Raw genomic sequence first — 19,973 nt, forward strand, 5'->3', positions numbered from 1 at the left:
GAAGATGGTTTCTTTTTTACTCTCTGGAAAGTTTCTTTTCAATTTCTTTCCTCATTTTTCTAAATCTTAGTGTTCAGGGCCAGGGATATACCTCAGCAGCACCGTGGTTCCTCCCTAGCAAGCACAAGGTCCTAAGTTTGATTTTTGATTACCACCCCCCCAAATAAACAACAGCAATGATAATTAAAAAAATAAATCTTGTTCTGAGAAACTCTTTTTTTAAAAAAGTCTTTCTGAGGCAGGGTTTCACTATGCAGTTCATACTGGCCTTAAACTTATTTTGTAGCCCAGAGCTGGCCTCGAACTCACAGTAATTCTCCTGTCTCAGCCTCCCAAATGCTGGAATTACAGGTGTGTGCCACCACTGTGGCATGCGTGCTTAGGTTTACCACTTCTGATATAGGGAATGGGACTCTTGATGGAGAGAATTTGGAAATTATGTATCAACCTTCATGTTATTTTTAAAACTTTGTCTTAGACTTCCTCCCCTCTTTATTCTTTTTCCTAAATATGGGGAAAAGGTTTTATTGCTTCTGTGCTAGTTATTCTTTTAACTATTTCTGTTTTACTATTTTAAAATTTCTGTTGCTGAATTTTAAATTACAAAGTGCTCTCTGGAATCTAAGATATTTGGATCATATGCTTAGTAAAATACTGCTTCTGTTTGTTCTGTTGACTTTTCCATTTAAATTTTAATTTTTCTATTAGTGAATTTGGAACTTCTCATTGTTTTTCTTCACAAGTTGGTAGTACCTGGTTATTTACTCATGTAAGCATTTGAGAATCAGTCTTCACACACGTGTATTATAATAGGATTCTTTTGAATATAGGAACTTACAGAGAGTATTGGAAGGTGAGGTGGGCTTGGTAGCTTGTCTTTTGGTATAGGGCAGTGATGGTGAACCTTTTGGAACTTTGAGTAATGAACAGCCCGCTGTGGCATGCATGCTGTAGATTTACTACCACTGGTATAGGGAATGGGAATGTTTTTCTTGCTTGGGGATAATGAGCTGCTTGGGACATGATAGTGTCTTTGGTCTTAGTTCTCAGAATTTTTGCTTTAAATTGAGATATGCTTCGTGGTAGGAGGTGTGTTTCCCTGGTTTGGTTGTTCCACTAGCCTCATCTCTCGTCAAGAGTTCTTTAGTTATCTGTTTTGTTAATGGTAGTTCATCTTGTTTTGGTAATGTTATTTCCTGTTTTTCTTTTTTCTTCCTTTGTATTTCTTCTAATTTTATGGGATTGAGGTGAGAGTATAGAGTTGCTCAGTCCATTGTTTTAAACCAGTCCTCAAGTTTTTAAAGATTATTTTTACGTAAAATGAAGCTTTCTGCTTTTTACATATGACAGGTTTTAAAAAATTCTATATTGACATTGTATGCTTTTTTTTTATTTTAAAGAGAAAAAAGAAAAATCAAGAAGCAACATGAAAAAACAGTAATAACAAAAGGAAAATCACAACTGAAAACAATAATAGCAATACAGATTTTCAAAACAAGATGATAGTTGAATGGTGGTTGTTACATTTCGTATTGTTATCTTCAAAATAATTGCTCAGGTTACCAGATACAGGAATAAAACAAAACAGTAAAATAGAATAAAACTGGATTTCAAAAACAAGATAGAAGGAAATCTCTCACAGTTGTCACAGTATACACTGCCTTCCTCCAAATAGATGCCCAGATCAGCACCCCCAGGCTTGCAAAGTCAGTCAAACTGTACAGTTATCAAGCTGTTCCTTTCACCTCAGTTACTATCACCTCACCCTGAGTCCTCTGAATCAGCCAGTTGCTTACAAGACGGGGTGTGGTGTATGAATACGCTTGCCGGTTTTCCAGCTTGAGCACTGGCTGGCTCATGGGAAGGCGTGGTTTGTCTTCTTGCTGAGTCTCTTCCCAATCAGTTGCAATTGTTTTTCTTAAAGATGACAGATAGTTATTACAAATGTTACTTTAAAATGCACAGCTTGAGAAAGTTTTCATAATTGTTGTATTTCCAATAGTTAATAACCCTTAACATTAAGGAAAGACTGTATTTCAGACAGTACATTTTCTTCTGTAGGCAGTTAAAAAGGTAAGGAGATAAAATGAGAGATTTGGGCTATAAAGATTTTCAGTTCCTTAACATACTACTGAATTCATGGAAGCATAGAGAAACATTCTAAAGCACTATTATTTAGGACAGCAAGAAGGATGTGTTGACAAAGAACAGGAGTATGAGGTAAAGTGGAAATATAAAAAATGAATAGAGTCTTTATAATCAAAGGAAAAAAGCAGGGAGTGGTTAATAGTTTCAAGTACTACCAGGTTTAATAATGATGAAAATTAAGGATTATATCACATTGTGATTATTGCTGATTTTTTGTCTTTGCAGTACTAGAGATTGAACACAAACCTAGTAGCTTCCTACTGAGCTATAACCCAAACTCTTTTTTTTTATTTTTTGAGACACAGTCTTTCTGTTACCTAGGCTGGGTTTGAATGGCCTTAGTCTTATGCTGGATGAATGACATGTGTCACCACTATTGTTGATCTTTAAGAACATGATTTTATTAGTATCATGGAGATACGTATTAGTTTTGTGAGAAAAAGATACGTAGTTGACAACAGAAATTTGGAAAACAAAATGAAAAATCTGAAAATATTTTGAAAGGGCAAGAAGGTTAATTACATAATTTTGTTTTACATTCAAATGGGATATTTAAGTGGAATAGGAGAAATATTTTTTTTCCTTAGAGTGGTGAGAATTTGTAATATAGCACCTGAGGTAATAAAGAAGGTGGGGAATGGAAAATCCAAACAGCAGTGTTAACATATTGAGAAAAGATCACTTTTAAGTTTGGAGTAAATATTAAGAAGTTAGGTAGGTTTAGATAGTGATAAATTGAAGATAAGGGAACTAGCTGACCTCATTCCAAACATATTCTATGTAGACCTATTGCTTATGTTTTTATGAACTTTGTACTCATTTTGCTGTGGAATTTTTATTAACTTGTTACTGCCATTTTACTTTTGTATAGTTGGTTTAGACTTGTATGCTGCTTTTCTGTTTTACAGAGCTCTAGTTGCATTGATGTATCTCTTGATTTGTTTCTCCTTCAGATGGCATTGTTTTCTGTCTTGTCTTTTCTTTTAATCCAACTTTTAACACACATGTATTATTTTGCTTTTTAGAAGAGATGATTGAGTTTAAAAACAACACAGAAGTAGAAGTTGAAGAATTAAAAAAAGTTGTAGTAAGTATATCACCTTTCCTATTAATACATAGCAATAACTTTTCAAAATAATATTGAATCCACTGAATTAGAACATCACAGTCTAAATGTTTCATACTACTTTTCACCTAAAATATGAAAAATGATTATACATAAAGCTATACGATATAATTTTTATACATTTTGTTAACTGTTCATCAAGGAGTTCATATTATTTAAATATGGGCTGACAGCACATTTAAATAAGATTGAATACACACACACTTCTGTAGCTGATTATAAATTTAGTCCTTTGGGGTGTTGTACACCAAAGACCCAGTTTTGAAAAAGATATGCATGATATTTATTCAGTACTGAAGAGTAGTGTTAAGATGTCTACTGAGTTTGTAGGATAAGGCTTTATTACATTTTAATTCATTACAGTGTAGAGAACATGAGTTCTCATGTGTGTGTGTGTGTGCTCCCTAGCAAATCCAAGACCTTGCACATGGCTGGGTTAGGCTCTACCAGTAAACTAGAGCCCCGACCCGGCAAATTTTTCTATAGAACATCAGTAAATATTTTAGACTTTGTGGACTGTATTTTATCAGCCATAATTGGTTTTCTCCTTTTTCCTCCCTAAGTTCTCTATTTTCTTAACCTTGTAAAAATGTAAAAACCATTCTTAGCCAAAGATCTAAAAAAAGATATTGTAGGCTGAATTTGTCTTGCAGGCTATAATTTGCTGGCTTATTTTATAGGGGACGGTGTTGTTTATGATTACAGACACTGGATTTTGTGTTTACTTATCTCATTTGTAACTCCTAATTCTTTTATCTTTTAGGAAGCATTATTTCTTCATTGAATTGATTTAACTCTTGTAATTTATAATAATATCTTATATTGGTTTAACATTTGCTGATGAATACTTGTGCAAGTCTTTGCTTAACTGTCATTGTTTTAGGAAGCCTCTCTTGATAGATCAAGCTATTTCCATAGCACCCTAAATATTTGTTGTACAACATTTATCACAAAGGATAATAATTTATTTTCGATATAATTACTGAAGACTTTATTATTGAGACTCTGCCTAGAATAATGCCTGGCATATTGTATATGATTAATGAGTGAAGAATAGGTGTGGTTTGCACCCATCAGTAGGCTTGTAACTTAGTTGGAATATAGAGACAGAAAGAAGGCAAGCCACTGCTTTGTTGCTTTGCTGTTTTCTACCTGCCATGTCATAAACTGTTTCTTCTCTGTGATGCTAGCTCTTCAAACTGAGCTGAAATAAATTTTCTTCTTTAACTAGTGGGTATACGGTGGTTTGTCCCAGCTATGAGAAAAGTAACTAAAATAGCCATTAACATCCTTTAAAATTGTCTAAATGTTGACATGTTTCAGTTAGATTTATGATTTTATAACCTGTTTATTTGTTTTGTTTTTCTTTTTTCTGCTATCTGTAGGTTATTCAGATATGTTTTAGTATCCATGTTAATGTATATATTGGTATTTTCTCTGTACTTCTCTAGTTTCTGTGGTTAGTCCAGGGATTATAATATCCATTCTTTGTTTATAGTGAATTATTTCCATTTCATAAAAATGTTGAAACTTTTTGACTGTATGTATCTATTTTAGTAGAGTTGTTTTATATATTACACTTAAATACATTTACATCTTTATAAGACAGTGCTAATAGTTTTGCTCTAAATAGCTGTGCTTTTTAAAGAACTAAAGGTGAATATGTGGTCTTTTATATTTAATCTGTGACTCAGTTTTGAAAATTTTAATTTTTTTATTAGAACATGTTTGTCATACATAATAATTATAGTCATCATAGGGAATTTGGACCTGTACATAATATATATATATATATATATTTTTTCATTTTCCCTCCTACCCCTTCAAACTTTTCTGGCTTTCCTTTTCTTTCTTTCTTTTTTTTTTTTTTTTTTGTCTTTTTCCTTTTTATCGGTACCAGGGATCACACTCACGACTGCCTGCTTGCAAGGCAGGCGCTTATGCTGCTGAGCTAAATCCCCAGCCCCCTCCTTTTCCTTTTTAAAAAACTCTTTTTCTCTTCCTTCTCATTTGCCTCCCCCTTGTTTTCCTGCCCATTTGAACATGTTCTTTCTACTTACAAAAATCTGTCCTCCATTTTTCTGTTTATGTACCTTTTGCATTTCTCACGCAAGAAACAATATGATATTTAAGCTTGCATGTCTAATTTATTCCACTTAAAATTATGATATCAAGGTACATCCAGTTACCTGACGATGTCTTAAGCTTATCCTTTTTTGGCAGAGTAATACTCAGTTGTGTATAGCAAAGTAGTACTCCATTGTGTGTAAATATCACTTTTTCTTTATCCATTCATCTGTTGGTAGGCAGCTTTATTTTAGGCTAGGCTTGGCATCACAGTCTCCAGGAGCCAATTGGAGACTGCGTGCCTTACAGTTAGAAAGGTTGGGTTTTAAAGCCGAAAACCACAGGAATGTTGTAATCTCTGACACAGGTAGCATCTGGGCTTTATAGAACTTCCTGTAATTTCCTTGAAGTTAATCATTTCTTAAAGAACAGCACATTTTATTACAGATAGCCGGATGAGGGGTAGGGGAGGAGGTTACAGGAAACTGATACCTAAGGGTTTTACAGCTTTCTCAGGAAATTGAAACTTAACCTAGAAAGATAGGAAGGGAAGGGGATTTACAAGGAGCTGAAACCTAAGTCTTTACTGGAGATGGAATTTTAATCTCTATTGAAATGGCACATGCAGAACAGGAAGGAGGCGCAAGGGTTAAAACTAGGCCATAACACACTGTTTATTAAACAGGCTGTCTTTCTTTCAGCGAAGATGTTTGGCTTCTTTGTTGAAAATAAAGTATCCGAGTGTGCTTGGGATTATTTCTGTATCTTCTGTTCCTTTGATTCTTGAGTGTGTCTTTTTGCTGTTAACATGGTGTGTTTTATCATGACAACTTTGCAGTATCACTTCAAATCAAGGATTGTGATATTCCCAGCCTTGCCTTTGTTACCCAGAGTTGCTTTTCTGTGACTCTTCGGGTTCCAAAATTCTGGTTCCTGAATTTTAGGAATGTTTTCTCTAATTCAGTGAGGAATGCTATTGGTATTTTGATTGGAATTGCATTAAATCTGTATAAAAGTTTGAAAGTATGAGCGTTTTCACTATATTGGTTCTGCTATCCAAGAACCAGAGGCATTTTTCCATTTTCTGATTTCCTCTTCAGTCTCCTTTTTCATAGTACTATAGTTTTCAGTGTAAATATGTTTTACTTCCTTAATTAGACTGATTCCTAAGTATTTCCTTTTTCTTAAAGCTATTGTGAAAGATACTGATTCCCTAACTTCTCTCTGCATGAGTTTGTTATTCATGTACAGGAGTGCTTATTGATTTTTGATTGTTGACTTTGTATCCTGCTGTGTTTGCTTAATCTGTCTACCTTTCTCTCTCTGTGTGTGTCTGTTTCTTCCTCTTTCTACCTCTCTCTCTCTCTCTCTCTTTCTGTCTTTCTTTCTTTCTGTAAGGTCTCACTATGTAGTTCAGGCTGGCCTTGAACTAGCAGCCATCCTACTGCCTCACCCTACAGAGTGCTATCACAGGTTTGCGCTGCCATGCCCAGCTGAATTTCATTATTAAGTCTTGGAGTTTTTTAGTAGATTTTTTGGGGTTTTCTATGTATAGTATCATGTCATCAGCAAATAATAATTTAACTTCTTTCTTCCCTATTCATACTCCTTTTATTCTTTTTTCATGTTTAATTGTTCTGGATAATGTTTCCAGAACTATATTGAACAGGAGTGGTGATAGGGATCCTTGTCTTGTTCCTGACTTTAGAGTAAAAGTTTTCAGGTTTTGACCATTTAGATGAGATTGACTGTTGGTTTGTCATAGATGGCCTTTATCAGGTTAAGAACCTTCTCTTCCATTTTTTTAGTATTTTTTATCATGAATAGGTGTTGGATTTTTGTCAGATGCTTATTTTTTTTGCATCTATCGAGGTTGACTGTGTGGTTTTTGTTCTTGGTTTTGTTAATGTGGTGTATTATATCCAGTAATTTTCATATGTTGAGCCACCACTGTATCCTTAGGATAAATCCTACTTGGTCACGGTGTATAATCTTTTTGATGATTTGTTGCATTCTGTTTGCCATTATCAATTTATTGAGAATTTTTGTAAGTATATTCTTTGAAGAGATTACCCTGTAGTTCTGTTTTTGTTGTCCTTTTCTGGTTTTGGTATCAGGGTAATGCTTGCTTCCAGAAATGAGTTTGGGAGTATTGCTTCCCTTTCAGTTTCATTAAAGACTTTGAGGAGTAGTGGCATTAGATATTCTCTAAATTTCTTAGAAAATTCAGCAGTGATCTGTCAGAACCTGAGCTTTTCTTGGTTTGTAGTTTTTTTCTATTACTTCTTGAATTTCATTGGTACTGGAATGTTTATAGTTTTTATAGCTTCTTGATTTAGCTTTGGTAATTCACATGTATCTAGGAATCTATCCATTTCTTTTGAATGTTCATTAGAGTACAGGCTCTCAAAGTAGGTACTGATGATCTTCTGGATTTCTGCATGGTCTGCTTTGATTTTACCCTTTGCATTCCTAATTGTATGGATTTGGGTGTTTTCTTGTTTTAAGAAAGAAGCAGAAAACAAAACTAAAATGTTCATATTCACACACTCAAAAGAAAATAATATAAAAATTTTTAAAAGACCAAAACAAAGAAAAAAGAATCTTTTGTCTGATTTCAAGCCTATAATTATCTTATGGGGTCTGTAGTTCTGCGGCAGTGATCATTTCAAGGTGTGAATCTGCTCTCACTGTTTGTCAAGGGAGGCAGTCAGAGCCCAGATCTGTGCTGGATAATCATAGTAAACTGGCAGTAGGCTTAGGGTGGAGTGCTGGTTTGGAATTTTGAAACTTACAAATTCAGGTTGAATCTGGCCTCTGATCATGGTGTGGGACTTGAGTGTTTAGCTTATAACACTCTGGTTGTCTCTTAGCAGCCCAACCATAGCTCCCTGACCATAGATGTCTCCTGGGGTTGTCTCTTCCCCAGCCATTGTTGGAGTTTATCACTGGGAGTCCTGAGATGGAGCCAACCTGCCGTTGCTTTTAGTCCTAGGTTCATTTGCCCCTCTCTAAAATGGCACCTGACTAGGCACTGTCTTCAGGGTATATGGCAAATGTTTGGATTGGAGTTACTCACTTGCTGTTGTAGAGCATAGCATCCATTTTTGGATACAGAATTCTGTATTTTGTATATCGAATTCGTGTTTTTTTTCCCTTTTATTAGCACCTTAAAGATGGTGTTTTGTTTTCTTCCATCCTCCATGTTTTCTAAGTAGAAATTCACAAATATATTGTCTAGATTTTTCTCTTTAACTTCAGTTTTTAAGCAATATATAACAGAAGTTATTTTTTTTAGTTGAGATTAATAGCTCTTCCTAAATTCGTAAATTGTTAACTGTTCAAATATGGGAAGTTCTGGCTATTAGTTCATCAAGTACATAGTTTTGTTTATTTCACTATATTTTCTTCTTGGCATTGCATTATTATGCATCTGTTTCATTTTTTATATTGTTTTACAGATTCTTGAGTGCTATACTTTTTTCTCAGTTTGATATTTCTCTTCTTAAGGTTGTTATCATTTCTATTTCCCCCAACACTGAAATTCATTTTTACTTTCTGTATTCTCCATTGTGCTCTTAAATCCAGCTGGTAATTTTTTCTGCATTTCTAAAATTTCTGTTTGGCTCTACTTTTGTTTCTTTATATTTCTTTTTTTTATTTCAAGACTATTTCCTATACTTGATTTAGTATATTTATAATAGATATATTAAATCCCTCATTTGATAAAGTTCTTACATCTTGGTCATATTGGGGTTACAATACGTTGGTTGCCATGAAGTTTGCATTCATATTAGGGAGTAGATGCTTGTACATAACACAGCTCAGTTTCTTTTTCTACCCTTTCTCCCTTGCTCCTTCTCTAAATCTCCTTTCCCCATTTTCATTATTCTTGTTTTTAGTTCATGTTTATGACATACAATGTTTATGTTCATTATATATATTTAGTGACACTTCTTAAATCTGTTTAATACCTTCCCCTTCCTTGTGCCCTCATTTTCCCGGACCCCTCCCCATGTGCAAAAGATCTATCTCCTTTGTTTTGCCCTTTATTTGTAGTTTGCCTTACTCAAATGAGAGCTGCCAAATAAGAGCTGTTTAAACTTGTGTCTTATTTCTTTCACTTAATATTATACTTTCCAAATACATCAAAGATTTTGAATTGTGTAAATATGTAACTAATTCAATTTTAAAATATTTTTGTGCTATTTTATATATACATTGTTTATGTTTGGGGAGGAGTCTCATAAAAAGGCAGTTTAGTGCTACACATAGAGTAAAGAAGAGTTTAAAATTTACTTCTGCAGAAGGGCATGAGTGCACTCAGGAGGCAGCACGTGTATCAAACGTGCTGGGAAAGAGTGGTTTTAAGCCCTAATGCATGGGAAATAGCTGAACATTTCCCCATTGGCTGGCTGGAAGGTTCACAGCCTGTCCTAGTTAGCTGGTTTTAAGTGGGCAAGAAGAATGCCTAAGGAGTTTCTGGACAGATTGTTAAGGCAGGGAGGAGTGAGAGGTGAGAGAGAATATGGAGAGAAGGTCTTTGGCTATTGATAAGCTATCTTGATCTGTAGCTGTATTCAAAGAATTTAAACTGAGTAGGCATTTCCCAAAATTTTAGTTTGTTTGGAGAGGCCACCTACGATGGACAAGTCAAAGGTGGACGCATTCTTGTTTATATTATTTGATAAAAACACATTTTCTCACACATATAATTTGCACAAAATAGTGTAAGGAGTAAAAATATATTTCAACATTTATTGTATTTGAGCATAGAGAAGTCACTAAAAAGGTGGCTGTTATCAGTCTGTCTCTATAGTCATATAATAAGCCCTTGTCATGTCATTTGTTTTGGAATAATAGTCTCATAACTGATACTATATTAATTCTACTTAAGCTTTGTTTTGTACTATGGCTAGTATTTTCTTTTTAGATTATAAGTATGATTGTTATATTGCTGTATCAAAACTTTTGATGATTCTATGTTGCTTATAGATAAAATTAAAGTTCTTTATGTAGTTTGTAGTTCTGATGCAAAAAGAAGAAGACCTTTTTTGATTAGGCCTTTAATTCTTGTGATTTTATGCTTGAGTAAACAAAGCAAAAATTGAGTTCATAAATATATATTGTTTGGTAGCAGAAGAGATGACAGAAGTTAAATTCCCATAACTAAAGAACTCATGGTTGTTTTATAATTTTCTATTTTATAAAATTGTGCTATCTATAATATGATAGTCATTATTCATTGTAGTTATTATGAGGTAAATTAGTTAAAAATAAAATAAATTTAATATATAGTTTCTCAATTGTAGTAGCCATACTTGGAGTACTCAGTAGCTATCATATTGCACAGCACAGAAAACACTAATTGCAGAAAGTTTTATTGTATATGACTTGTACACAGAAGAGGTTGACACACTTTTTTTTTTGTCTTTTTGAGACAAGGTCTTACTGTACAGTTCAGGCTGGCCTTGAGCTCACATTGTAGCCTATGCTGGTCTTGAACTTGCAGTGATCCTCCTGCCTCAGCCTCCCAAGTGCTGGGATTACAGATGTGTGCCATCACACCTGGCTTTTTTTTTTTTGTACAAACTTTTTAAAGGTAAAAAAGTCATTGTTAAATTTTGCACTTTGGGGCATTATGATCCCTGTTTCAGCTATTCATTGCTGTTATAGGGCAACCTAGGTATACATAGTATATAAATGAGTAGATGTGTCTATATTAAAGTTTGTTTTTTTTAATAAAAAGTAGGCTGTAATTTGTTGATTCTTGGTCTAGGACATTAGAATAATTTTTTTTTCTTTTTTGGTACCAGGAATCAAATTCATAACCTTATGCTTGACAGGCAGGTGCTGTGCAGCTGAGCTATATCCCCAGACCCTAAGTTAAATTTTTGATTGAGAAATAATTGTACATCTTTATGGGGTACATAATGGAAATTCAGTACATGTATACAATGTGTAATAATAAAGTCTGAGTACTAAGCATCTTTGTCTCTTCAAAATTAATTTTGTATGTTGGGAATTTTGTACTCTATAATCATTTTGAAGTATATTATAAATTGTTTTAACTTATAGTTACCCTACTATACTATATGAAAACCAAAATAATTCACCTACACTGAGGGAATGGGACAATGAGAGAGTTTTTAATATTTAGGAGAAAACTTAGATCATAGTAGCTCTGCAAATATTTGCCAGTTATGTGAAAAACACATTAAGACTTCTGCTATATGGTTATGGAAGGAAGAATAATGATTTCCATAAAGATTACAGGGTGTTAGAATTTTCTGGTGCAATAGAAAAGTGAAAATTAAAAAACTTAAAGAATGCATTTGCTAAGGATGTGGAAACGAGCACACAACCGTGGCAATTGGGCTATTCTCCTTCCACCAGATACAGAGAGGCAGAGGGTTATGTGACCTCTGATTGGAAGTGGCACATGGGGTGGACATGACTTGTGAGGAATTAACTGGAATTTTCTTCATGCTTAAATGGGAAAGGGAGTTACAATTAGGGCTGAAGAAGGAGGAAGTGGTAAGCATTTCCACTTTGGCCTTCTGCCTTGTTAGATCACTGCCATAATGTCCTGTAATTCTAGGGCAAAACTTTCACAGGGTAGCATATTTTACTGCAATATAAATACAGAAAGAGCTTTGATAGAACAGTGAGTAACTGGCTACTTGCTAATGCGCTTGAATGATTTATACATAAAGTTTGAATTTAATGACCTGTATGATTTTTGAAGCAAAATTTTATGCCTCTTGTTTCACAGCTATCTCCATTAAATTCTTTGATAGTTTACTAATAATGACTTATTTTCTCTTTGTAAAACGCTTTAGTCAAGAACTCATAGTTCTTTCCACAGCTCTGTTTGGACAGTTTAGTTATTTTGAGTATGTATGTAGCTTGGTGCTCATGATTTGTTAATATTTTTAAATAGGCAGAAAACCAAAAGCTTTTAGATGAAAAGAGACAAATTGAGAAGATTATTGAAGAACTGAAAGGAAAGGAACAAGAACTAACTGGGCTTTTACAAATCAGAGAGGTTCGTTTAAGGATTTTTTTGTTCATATGTATGTTAATAGAATATAAATTTACAGGATATATATAGATAATTGCTTTGTAAAAGATTTCACAAATTTTTGTGAAACCTCTTTTATAAAAGAATGTGTTTTTGACATGCCTATAATCCCAGCACTTGGGAGGCAAAGACAGGAGGGTTGTGCAAGGCCAGCTTGGGCTACATAGCTGTCTCAAAAAACCAAACAACAACAACAAAAAACAAAACAAAAAAACCAAAAACGTATTCTTCTTTCAAATGCTAATGATTGATTCGAGTATGATACCTTCTTGTTATAGTGTGAGAGAGAAAAATCAACACTTAAGAAATTGACCTTATGCATAATTCTTTGGTTTATGAAAACTGTAGTCTTGATGTTTTTAGTATTTCTAGCATGCACATTAGAAATTTAGCCTTTGTTGAGTTTATGTTCTTAGTTTATATTTTTATAGTACTCATTGTATAACTTTGGAATTTGTCTATTTTAAAGTGTATTTCTAGTCCATGACAGAATTGCAGCTCTCTTTTTATAATAGTAAGAATATCTTAGTTTTTAAAAATAGTACCTGGTTTCATTAATTAACATTTTTTTAATGATAATGATGTTTTAATTGAAATTACCAGGTAGAGTGAAATTCATAAAAAGTATTTTGTAATATATAATACAATTTTTCTGTTTGAATTTCAGAATATCAAGTAGAATTTACTTGTCTTGTATTTTTCATTGCTCATTGTTTTTAAATTAAAATGATTATCCTATGAAGTCTACTTCAATTTTAAATATTTGATATATTTTGCCAAATTTTTGCCCAGTACATTACTTTAATTCCTTTAATTCCTTAGAGTAATCATATCTTTTAAATGAAAACAATTGGGAAAGTGTTTGCCGTATTTATATATTTTTTTCAGAAAGAAATACATGATTTACAAATACAGTTAACTGCCATTACTGCAAGTGAACAGCATTATTCTAAACAGATTAAAGATATGAAAGCTGAGCTTGAAAAAGAGAAGTATGTTTTCCATATACCTATATCTAGTTTATGTACCCACATACTAAGTTATCTGGTAATAAATAAATTATTGAATTATTTTCAATATTTACAGGTATGAATTTGAAATTGCAATTTATTCCTAATTGGAAATCAGAATAATTTACCAGTTTTTTTGCTAAAGCAAATATATATGTATCATTGGCATGAAAGTACCTATAACAAAGGTTAATTCACTTTGAAGATAGCTATATTGTTTTCCCTTGCTATTCATGGGGATGGGATCTAGGACCCCTGAGTATTCCAAAATCTGTCTGTTCCGGTTCTTTATATAAAATGGGATATTATTTGCATATAACTTGTGCATATACTCTCATATGCTTTGAATTATCTCTTGCTTATAAAAACTAATACAGTGAAAGTATTACATAAACGGTTATTTATTGTTCAGGAAATAGTGACAAAAATCTGTATGTTCAGTACAGATCCAATTTTTTTCCTGAATATTTCCAATCTGTAGTTGGTTGGCTCTATGAATGTAGAACATATGGATACAAAGGACTAACAGTATTGTTTTTATGGAGGTATTCATTTTCTCATAAAAATAATTATTTGCAGTTCTAAGTATTTTTTGGGTAAGTTATTTCAAAGGTTGTACTAATAAAAAGTAAAAATACAAATTTATTTCTTACATTGTCCAAATATTTAATTGAGTGATTTAGTTTACTCAATAAGTTTAGTTTGGAAATAAAAGTATGGGTAATTATCACATTATTACTTAGAATTAATTTCAAGTAGCCAGTTTGGTGGTGAGCATGATTTTTTTCTCTTTTGGTTGCCTCACAACTGTAGAGAAAAATGAAAAGTAGTTTATTGAACAGCCTATTCCTTTTTAGCTGCCATTCCTTTCTTCTAGTACTGTGCTAACAGTGCTTTTTTAGAATTTCTTGAGTAAAATGCATCTCTATTAATCAGCTTTCTTTTAATGAATGGAAGGTTTGTTATTCATACTGTAGTGTAGATGTGTTATTCCTGTTATATTTGCTTTTTCAATCTGTCATTGCGTGGTAAAGAACTTTATTTCTTCTTTGATGAATTAAGAGTATTACTAAATAGGAAGAGATAATAGGTATTTCTGGAATCATTCAGTAAAACAACACACTACCTTTTCTTCATTAAAATTGATTATGTCTTAACCTACTTGCAATGTAGAACATTGGAAACCTTATAGGAGTAGTTTAGTGTTGTGCAAAACTAGAGTTAGTTTTATTTTTATGAAAATATTTTAATATTTATGCCTCATTCCTACTGTGATCAAATTATCAGAAGTTTGTAACAATTTTTGAGACAAAAAATTACATGAAGAAAAGCATACCCTTCACAATCTGTACGAAATTTTTCAAGAATGAGGGTGGGAAATATGCAAGGAAATCTATTTTCTGATATTTTGACAGTGTTGAAAATTTTCAAACATACAAAACAGAAGGGATGAATCCATCATACTTCTTCAGAAATTATTAGCTAGTAGCCAATCTTTTATTTATAACTCCTTTCTTCCTTTCTCCTAAGATTATAATATCATGTAATGTCATTTTATAACTTCATATATAAATACCTTGGTATGAATTTTTAATAATAGGCTTAAGAATACTGAATTAACTATAAATTGCACCAAGCTGTCACTTGAGAACAAAGAACTGGCACAAGAAACAAGTGATATGGCCTTGGAACTCAAGAAACAGCAAGACGATATTAGTGTAAGTTGAAAAAGTGACACATTTTTCTTACCTGTAAAATCTGCAGGTTTTATATGAATTGATAATATCAAAAGACTTTAACAGCTTTATTAAAATACCAATATTTTAGAGCTGCTACTTTGTTTAGAAGAAAAATGTACATATTAATTTTAGGTGTTGCTCATGGTTAATAGAATATGGAGGCTGCTTGGATAAATTTTACTTTAAACATTAAGGTTTTTATAAAGTACTTAGTCAATAAGTATGTTGAGTCATAGATTCTACAGTGATTAATACTTTTATAAAGTACTTAGTCAATAAGTATGTTGAGTCATAGATTCTACAGTGATTAATACCATGATTAATACCATGATTAATACCATGTTCTTTCTCTTAAAGAGCTTTTGACTTAAAAGAAAGAACAACAAATATTCAAGTAACTTAAAATAGTATAGGTGCTGTCCCTGAAGCAAGGTGATATACAGTTCATAGGATACTCCTGTTTTGGTGGAAGAGAAGGCTTCAGGGAGAATACAGCACTGATGTTAGCCTTAAATTACGAATTATTAGATCTGTAGGTAATGGAAATCATTCCTTGAACCAGAACACAGCAATATAGGCTTCTAGGCTCAAAGTATCACTTGAAAATAAAACATGTTTTGCTAGCTGGAAAAAGAGATAATTAAGAGAATAATTAATGTAAGGCTGGAAAATAGTGTGAAATTGTCAAATTAAATAACCCATTGTGTTTCTTTGAATATAAATAAATTTTGTGGTGGCAGGTTAAAGTTTTAACTTAAGTTCAGTTTTACTTTCATTTAAGCAAAATACTGAAAACAATATTCTTTCTTTAGAATGGCAAAAAGCAAGAAGAAAGAATGTTGAAACAAATAGAAAATCTGGAAGAAACAGAAATACAATTAAAGTAAGACTAATCAGTTGGTATTTTCTGTCTGGCAAAAGATTCTGATATTTTAGCTTGTTATGGTTTAGATTAAACTTATGTTGAATACTATGTAGAATAAAAAATTAAGTTTAAATTACTGTTTTGAAATCCTGCTTACTAATAAAATCATATCTTTTTATACTGAGTGTTGAAACATTGAAATTAGATGAAAATTAATTTTAAACCATCATAAACTTTCTAGTTCTTCAGTATTTAATTTAGAGGATACACTAGTCATATTACAGAAAATTTAAAAGTATTTTCAAGTTATTCCTAATAAATCACATCAAATATTATTTATGCCCACTTCATATATTAAAGAATGTTTTATTCTTGGTTGTAATTCTTGATATATAATTTTATATATGACTTTCTATGTAATACTGTTTTATGCTTCATGTTTGTAGGTGTTTTCACAGTCGTCTGTTTTAATATCTATGTACTTAAATGCTAGTCAGCCTAGTAGAAGTAATATTAACTTTAGTTTTTACATATTTACATTTTTCATCTTTTCACTGTCATAAATAATTCTGAAACCAAAATCTTGACAATACAGATACTTATTTTGAATTTGATGTAGGATACGTTTCAAGCAGTGGAATTTATGAGGTCAAAGAACTAATGATTTCCATGACTTGATGATCAAATACTCTCCAATAGGTTTTCTCAGTTGTAAATGATGCAGTATTGACAATATTGCATGAAAATGTTGGTTCCAAATATTTTTGTTGTTGACTAATACTATTAATTTATCAACAATGTAACAGAAAGATCTCATTGTTCTTATGATTTGTAATTTATATGTTTTAGATAAACTTAAATTTTTCAGTTTTGCTTATTAGAATTTCTTCTTCTAAAATTATCTGCTTATTTCTATTCTTCATTAATGTTTTGAGACCTTTATTGTTATACTGACTTGTTTAATCACTGAAAATTTTCATCCCTTATGTTTTAGTCATAGCATATATTTTCTCTAACCTATTACTTTTCCTTAACTTCGAAGAGCTCTTTATTATACAGAGATTTTTTTCATCTTAAATTTGATTGCTTTTAAAAAACTTTTTTAACCATTGCTTCTACACTTAAAATTCCTTGGCTTCCTGGAATTATGTATTAATCTTTTCTTCAGTTCTTTAAAAAAATGTGTATATTGATATATTAGTTTACTTTTCTCTTCTAAATAATAAAGTTGATTCCAGTTACCACTTCTGAACACAGTTATGAATTTATGACATGTTTGATAGGCAGTTTCATATTCATTATTTTCCGAATAATCTGTTTTTGTATTTTAAGTTTCCTTTGATTTATTTTTCAAAATTTTTTGTTTCCTTTTAATCCATTGGTAATTTAGATTATTTTCATGTATTTTGGGGCTCTTATTTGTACTTACACTGTACTTATTTCATTCTTACATTTGGTTAGTGGTCTTTAAAACTCTCATTTTAAATTATTTGATCTCCTTTAAGACCTAATACTTTTTCTTCTTAGAACTGATGATTATTGTATATGAGGTATTATGAATAAGTGTTGAGCGTAGTACCTGGCACCTAGTACCTTAAAATTATTGTTCTTATTTTACAGATTTAGAAAGTTTCATTATATCTATAAATGATTTCTTTTGTCCTTTTTACTCAGTTTTCTTCTTTAGCAGTCCATCGCCTTAGCCACTCAGCCACCTCGATCGCTTCGATTTTCTTCTTTAAAAGCCGCAGTTATTCACTGTGGGAGGCTGAGGGAGAAGAATCGTGTTTGAGCACAACCTGGGCAACTTAGTGTCTCAGAGTAGTGCTGGACACTGCAAAGCCTTGGGTTCATTCTCAGTACTGCCAAAAATTTCTGTATTTTTTAGTTGAATATCTTCAGTGAAGGCACTATACAATTTAGAGGTAAAATGTGAAGATACATTTTAAAGAGAAAGACTGCTTTTTAAAAAGTACAGTATTCATATTATTTGGATAATATCTTTTTGTACCAATATGTACCTATTGTAAGGGCTTACGGACTCTAAATATGTACTTATGAATAATAAGAAAATACTGGTTACAAATTTAATCGCAAAAAGTAAATACCCAGTATTCATTTTTTACAGGGCCAGTTATTCTCTAATTACACCCAGCAACAACACATCAGTGGTAACATGAGAGACTGCAGTTAGAAAAATAGCTTCAAGTATACATATGAGAAAGATAAAAGATAAAATTTTAATTAAAGCCTTTTTAAAAGAATATTACCTGCATATGGTATGAAATTCAAAGGAACAAAGGAATACAGGGGAAAGAAAAATATGTCCTTTTACTATCCAGTCTCACTTCCCAGATAATTTCTTGTGTATTTTTACCAGATATACTCTGCATACTACAATATGTGTGTAAATTTTATCTTAGTTATGTAAGCTAATTAAAATCCCTTGCATTTATATTCTTCATTTATGTATGTATTTTAGTATATGAATGTGTTTTATTATAATGACTGATTTATGACTAAGAAAACATTACAATGAAATCATGATTTAAGAAATAATTGCAAGTTGGGAATGTGGCTCAGTGGTAGAGTTCTTGCCTTATGTGCACAGGTGTTGAGTTTGATCACAAGCACCACATATATTAAATAAATGGTGAGGGTGATATGCGTATGATATCTGTCATCCCATTGATGACCAGAGTTTATATGGCTAATCTGCCTGGCTCTGCAGGTGTCTTCTTCCCTGCTTAGCGCTCTGTGTGCTTCAAGTGTGTCCCTCCCAAAGCTACATGCTCCCTTGCTCCCTCAAAGAGGATGGCGACCCTAGATGGAGAAGGATGATTTCCTCAGGTCAAGTGTATGCGAGTAGTTGTACTCCTGTGCTATAAACTCTGAATGAGCACTCAAGAAATAAGTGCTGTTTTTCAGGGATTTAAACAATTAAAATATATATACATATATATACTATATATACTATAAATATTCAGATTTTAAAATAAATAATGTAAGTTAATTTAATGGTAACAAAAGTGTATCTAGTGATAGTAATGCATGACAAATTATCAAAAAAATGAAAAAAGTAAAACTAACATTAGTTGATCATTAAAAATATTGGGAAAAAATAAAATGTATTTTGGATTATAATATCACTGTTTCATTTCTTTTCAGGAATGAATTGGAATCTGTGAAAAGAGAACTAAAACAGAAAGGGGATGAAGTTAAATGTAAATTGGACAGGAGTGAAGAAAATGTATGTCTTATTTAATAGTTTTTGTGCAGAGTTTCAGTTCATAAAATGACTTCATATGTCTAAAAAATATACACTGTTGTACAAATAACTAATGATGTAGGGATTGTTATAGGTCATTATGCTTAAAAATAAAGATAAAACTGGGTAATTTTGCTTATCTGTATCTGTAAGAAATAGTAAGATAATAAATTTATTAAAATTCATTATTAAATGTGTAATACATTTATTAAAATTCATTATTTCTATTTCTGGCTCTAAGGGTTGTGTTACAGTAATGTGGAATACAGGAAAAAGTTTGCATTGCATTTTGGTGAATTTAATTTCGACAATTTGAAATAGAAGTTTTTTTAGGAAAGAATGTCACAACTGGACTAATACAAATTGTATGACATGATTTTGCAGTAGTGTAATGTGTAATATATGAAGAAAGAGGAAATTGTACCAAATTAGAACAAGCTAGATTATGAAGACTATGTCTTCTTTCACTAATTCAGTAAATATTGTTAACTACCCTTCAATATGTGCCAGGCATTGTTTAGGATGCTGAGTTTAGATTTCATTTGCTTTAGTGGACAGTAGTGATTTAGTAAAGTTTTTACTGAGGAGATGAGACCTTTTTTAGTATTTGAGAATATAATGGGGAGAGTTTAAAGGCACTAGAAATTAGAGGGCTATTAAAAATAA

At 32.0% G+C, this 19,973-nt stretch overlaps 1 protein-coding gene across 11 annotated transcripts in view; it reads left to right on the forward strand.

Annotated features, from left to right (window-relative positions):
* Positions 1 to 19,973, forward strand: part of Sycp1 (synaptonemal complex protein 1) — a 116,066-nt gene that overhangs the window by 35,295 nt on the left and 60,798 nt on the right. For all 11 annotated transcript variants that reach the window (XM_063255909.1, XM_063255918.1, XM_063255922.1 and 8 more), the window contains 6 exons: positions 3,174 to 3,235; positions 12,285 to 12,389; positions 13,314 to 13,417; positions 15,036 to 15,153; positions 15,987 to 16,057; positions 19,208 to 19,289. In XM_063255909.1, coding sequence (XP_063111979.1) covers positions 3,174 to 3,235; positions 12,285 to 12,389; positions 13,314 to 13,417; positions 15,036 to 15,153; positions 15,987 to 16,057; positions 19,208 to 19,289 — 542 coding nt within the window. The remainder of the gene's footprint in view (positions 1 to 3,173; positions 3,236 to 12,284; positions 12,390 to 13,313; positions 13,418 to 15,035; positions 15,154 to 15,986; positions 16,058 to 19,207; positions 19,290 to 19,973) is intronic.

Source organism: Cavia porcellus, unplaced genomic scaffold (assembly GCF_034190915.1).
Source record: "Cavia porcellus strain 051 isolate PalLab524CR breed Dunkin Hartley unplaced genomic scaffold, mCavPor4.1 scaffold_1, whole genome shotgun sequence".
Classification (NCBI taxonomy): Eukaryota; Metazoa; Chordata; class Mammalia; order Rodentia; family Caviidae; genus Cavia; species Cavia porcellus.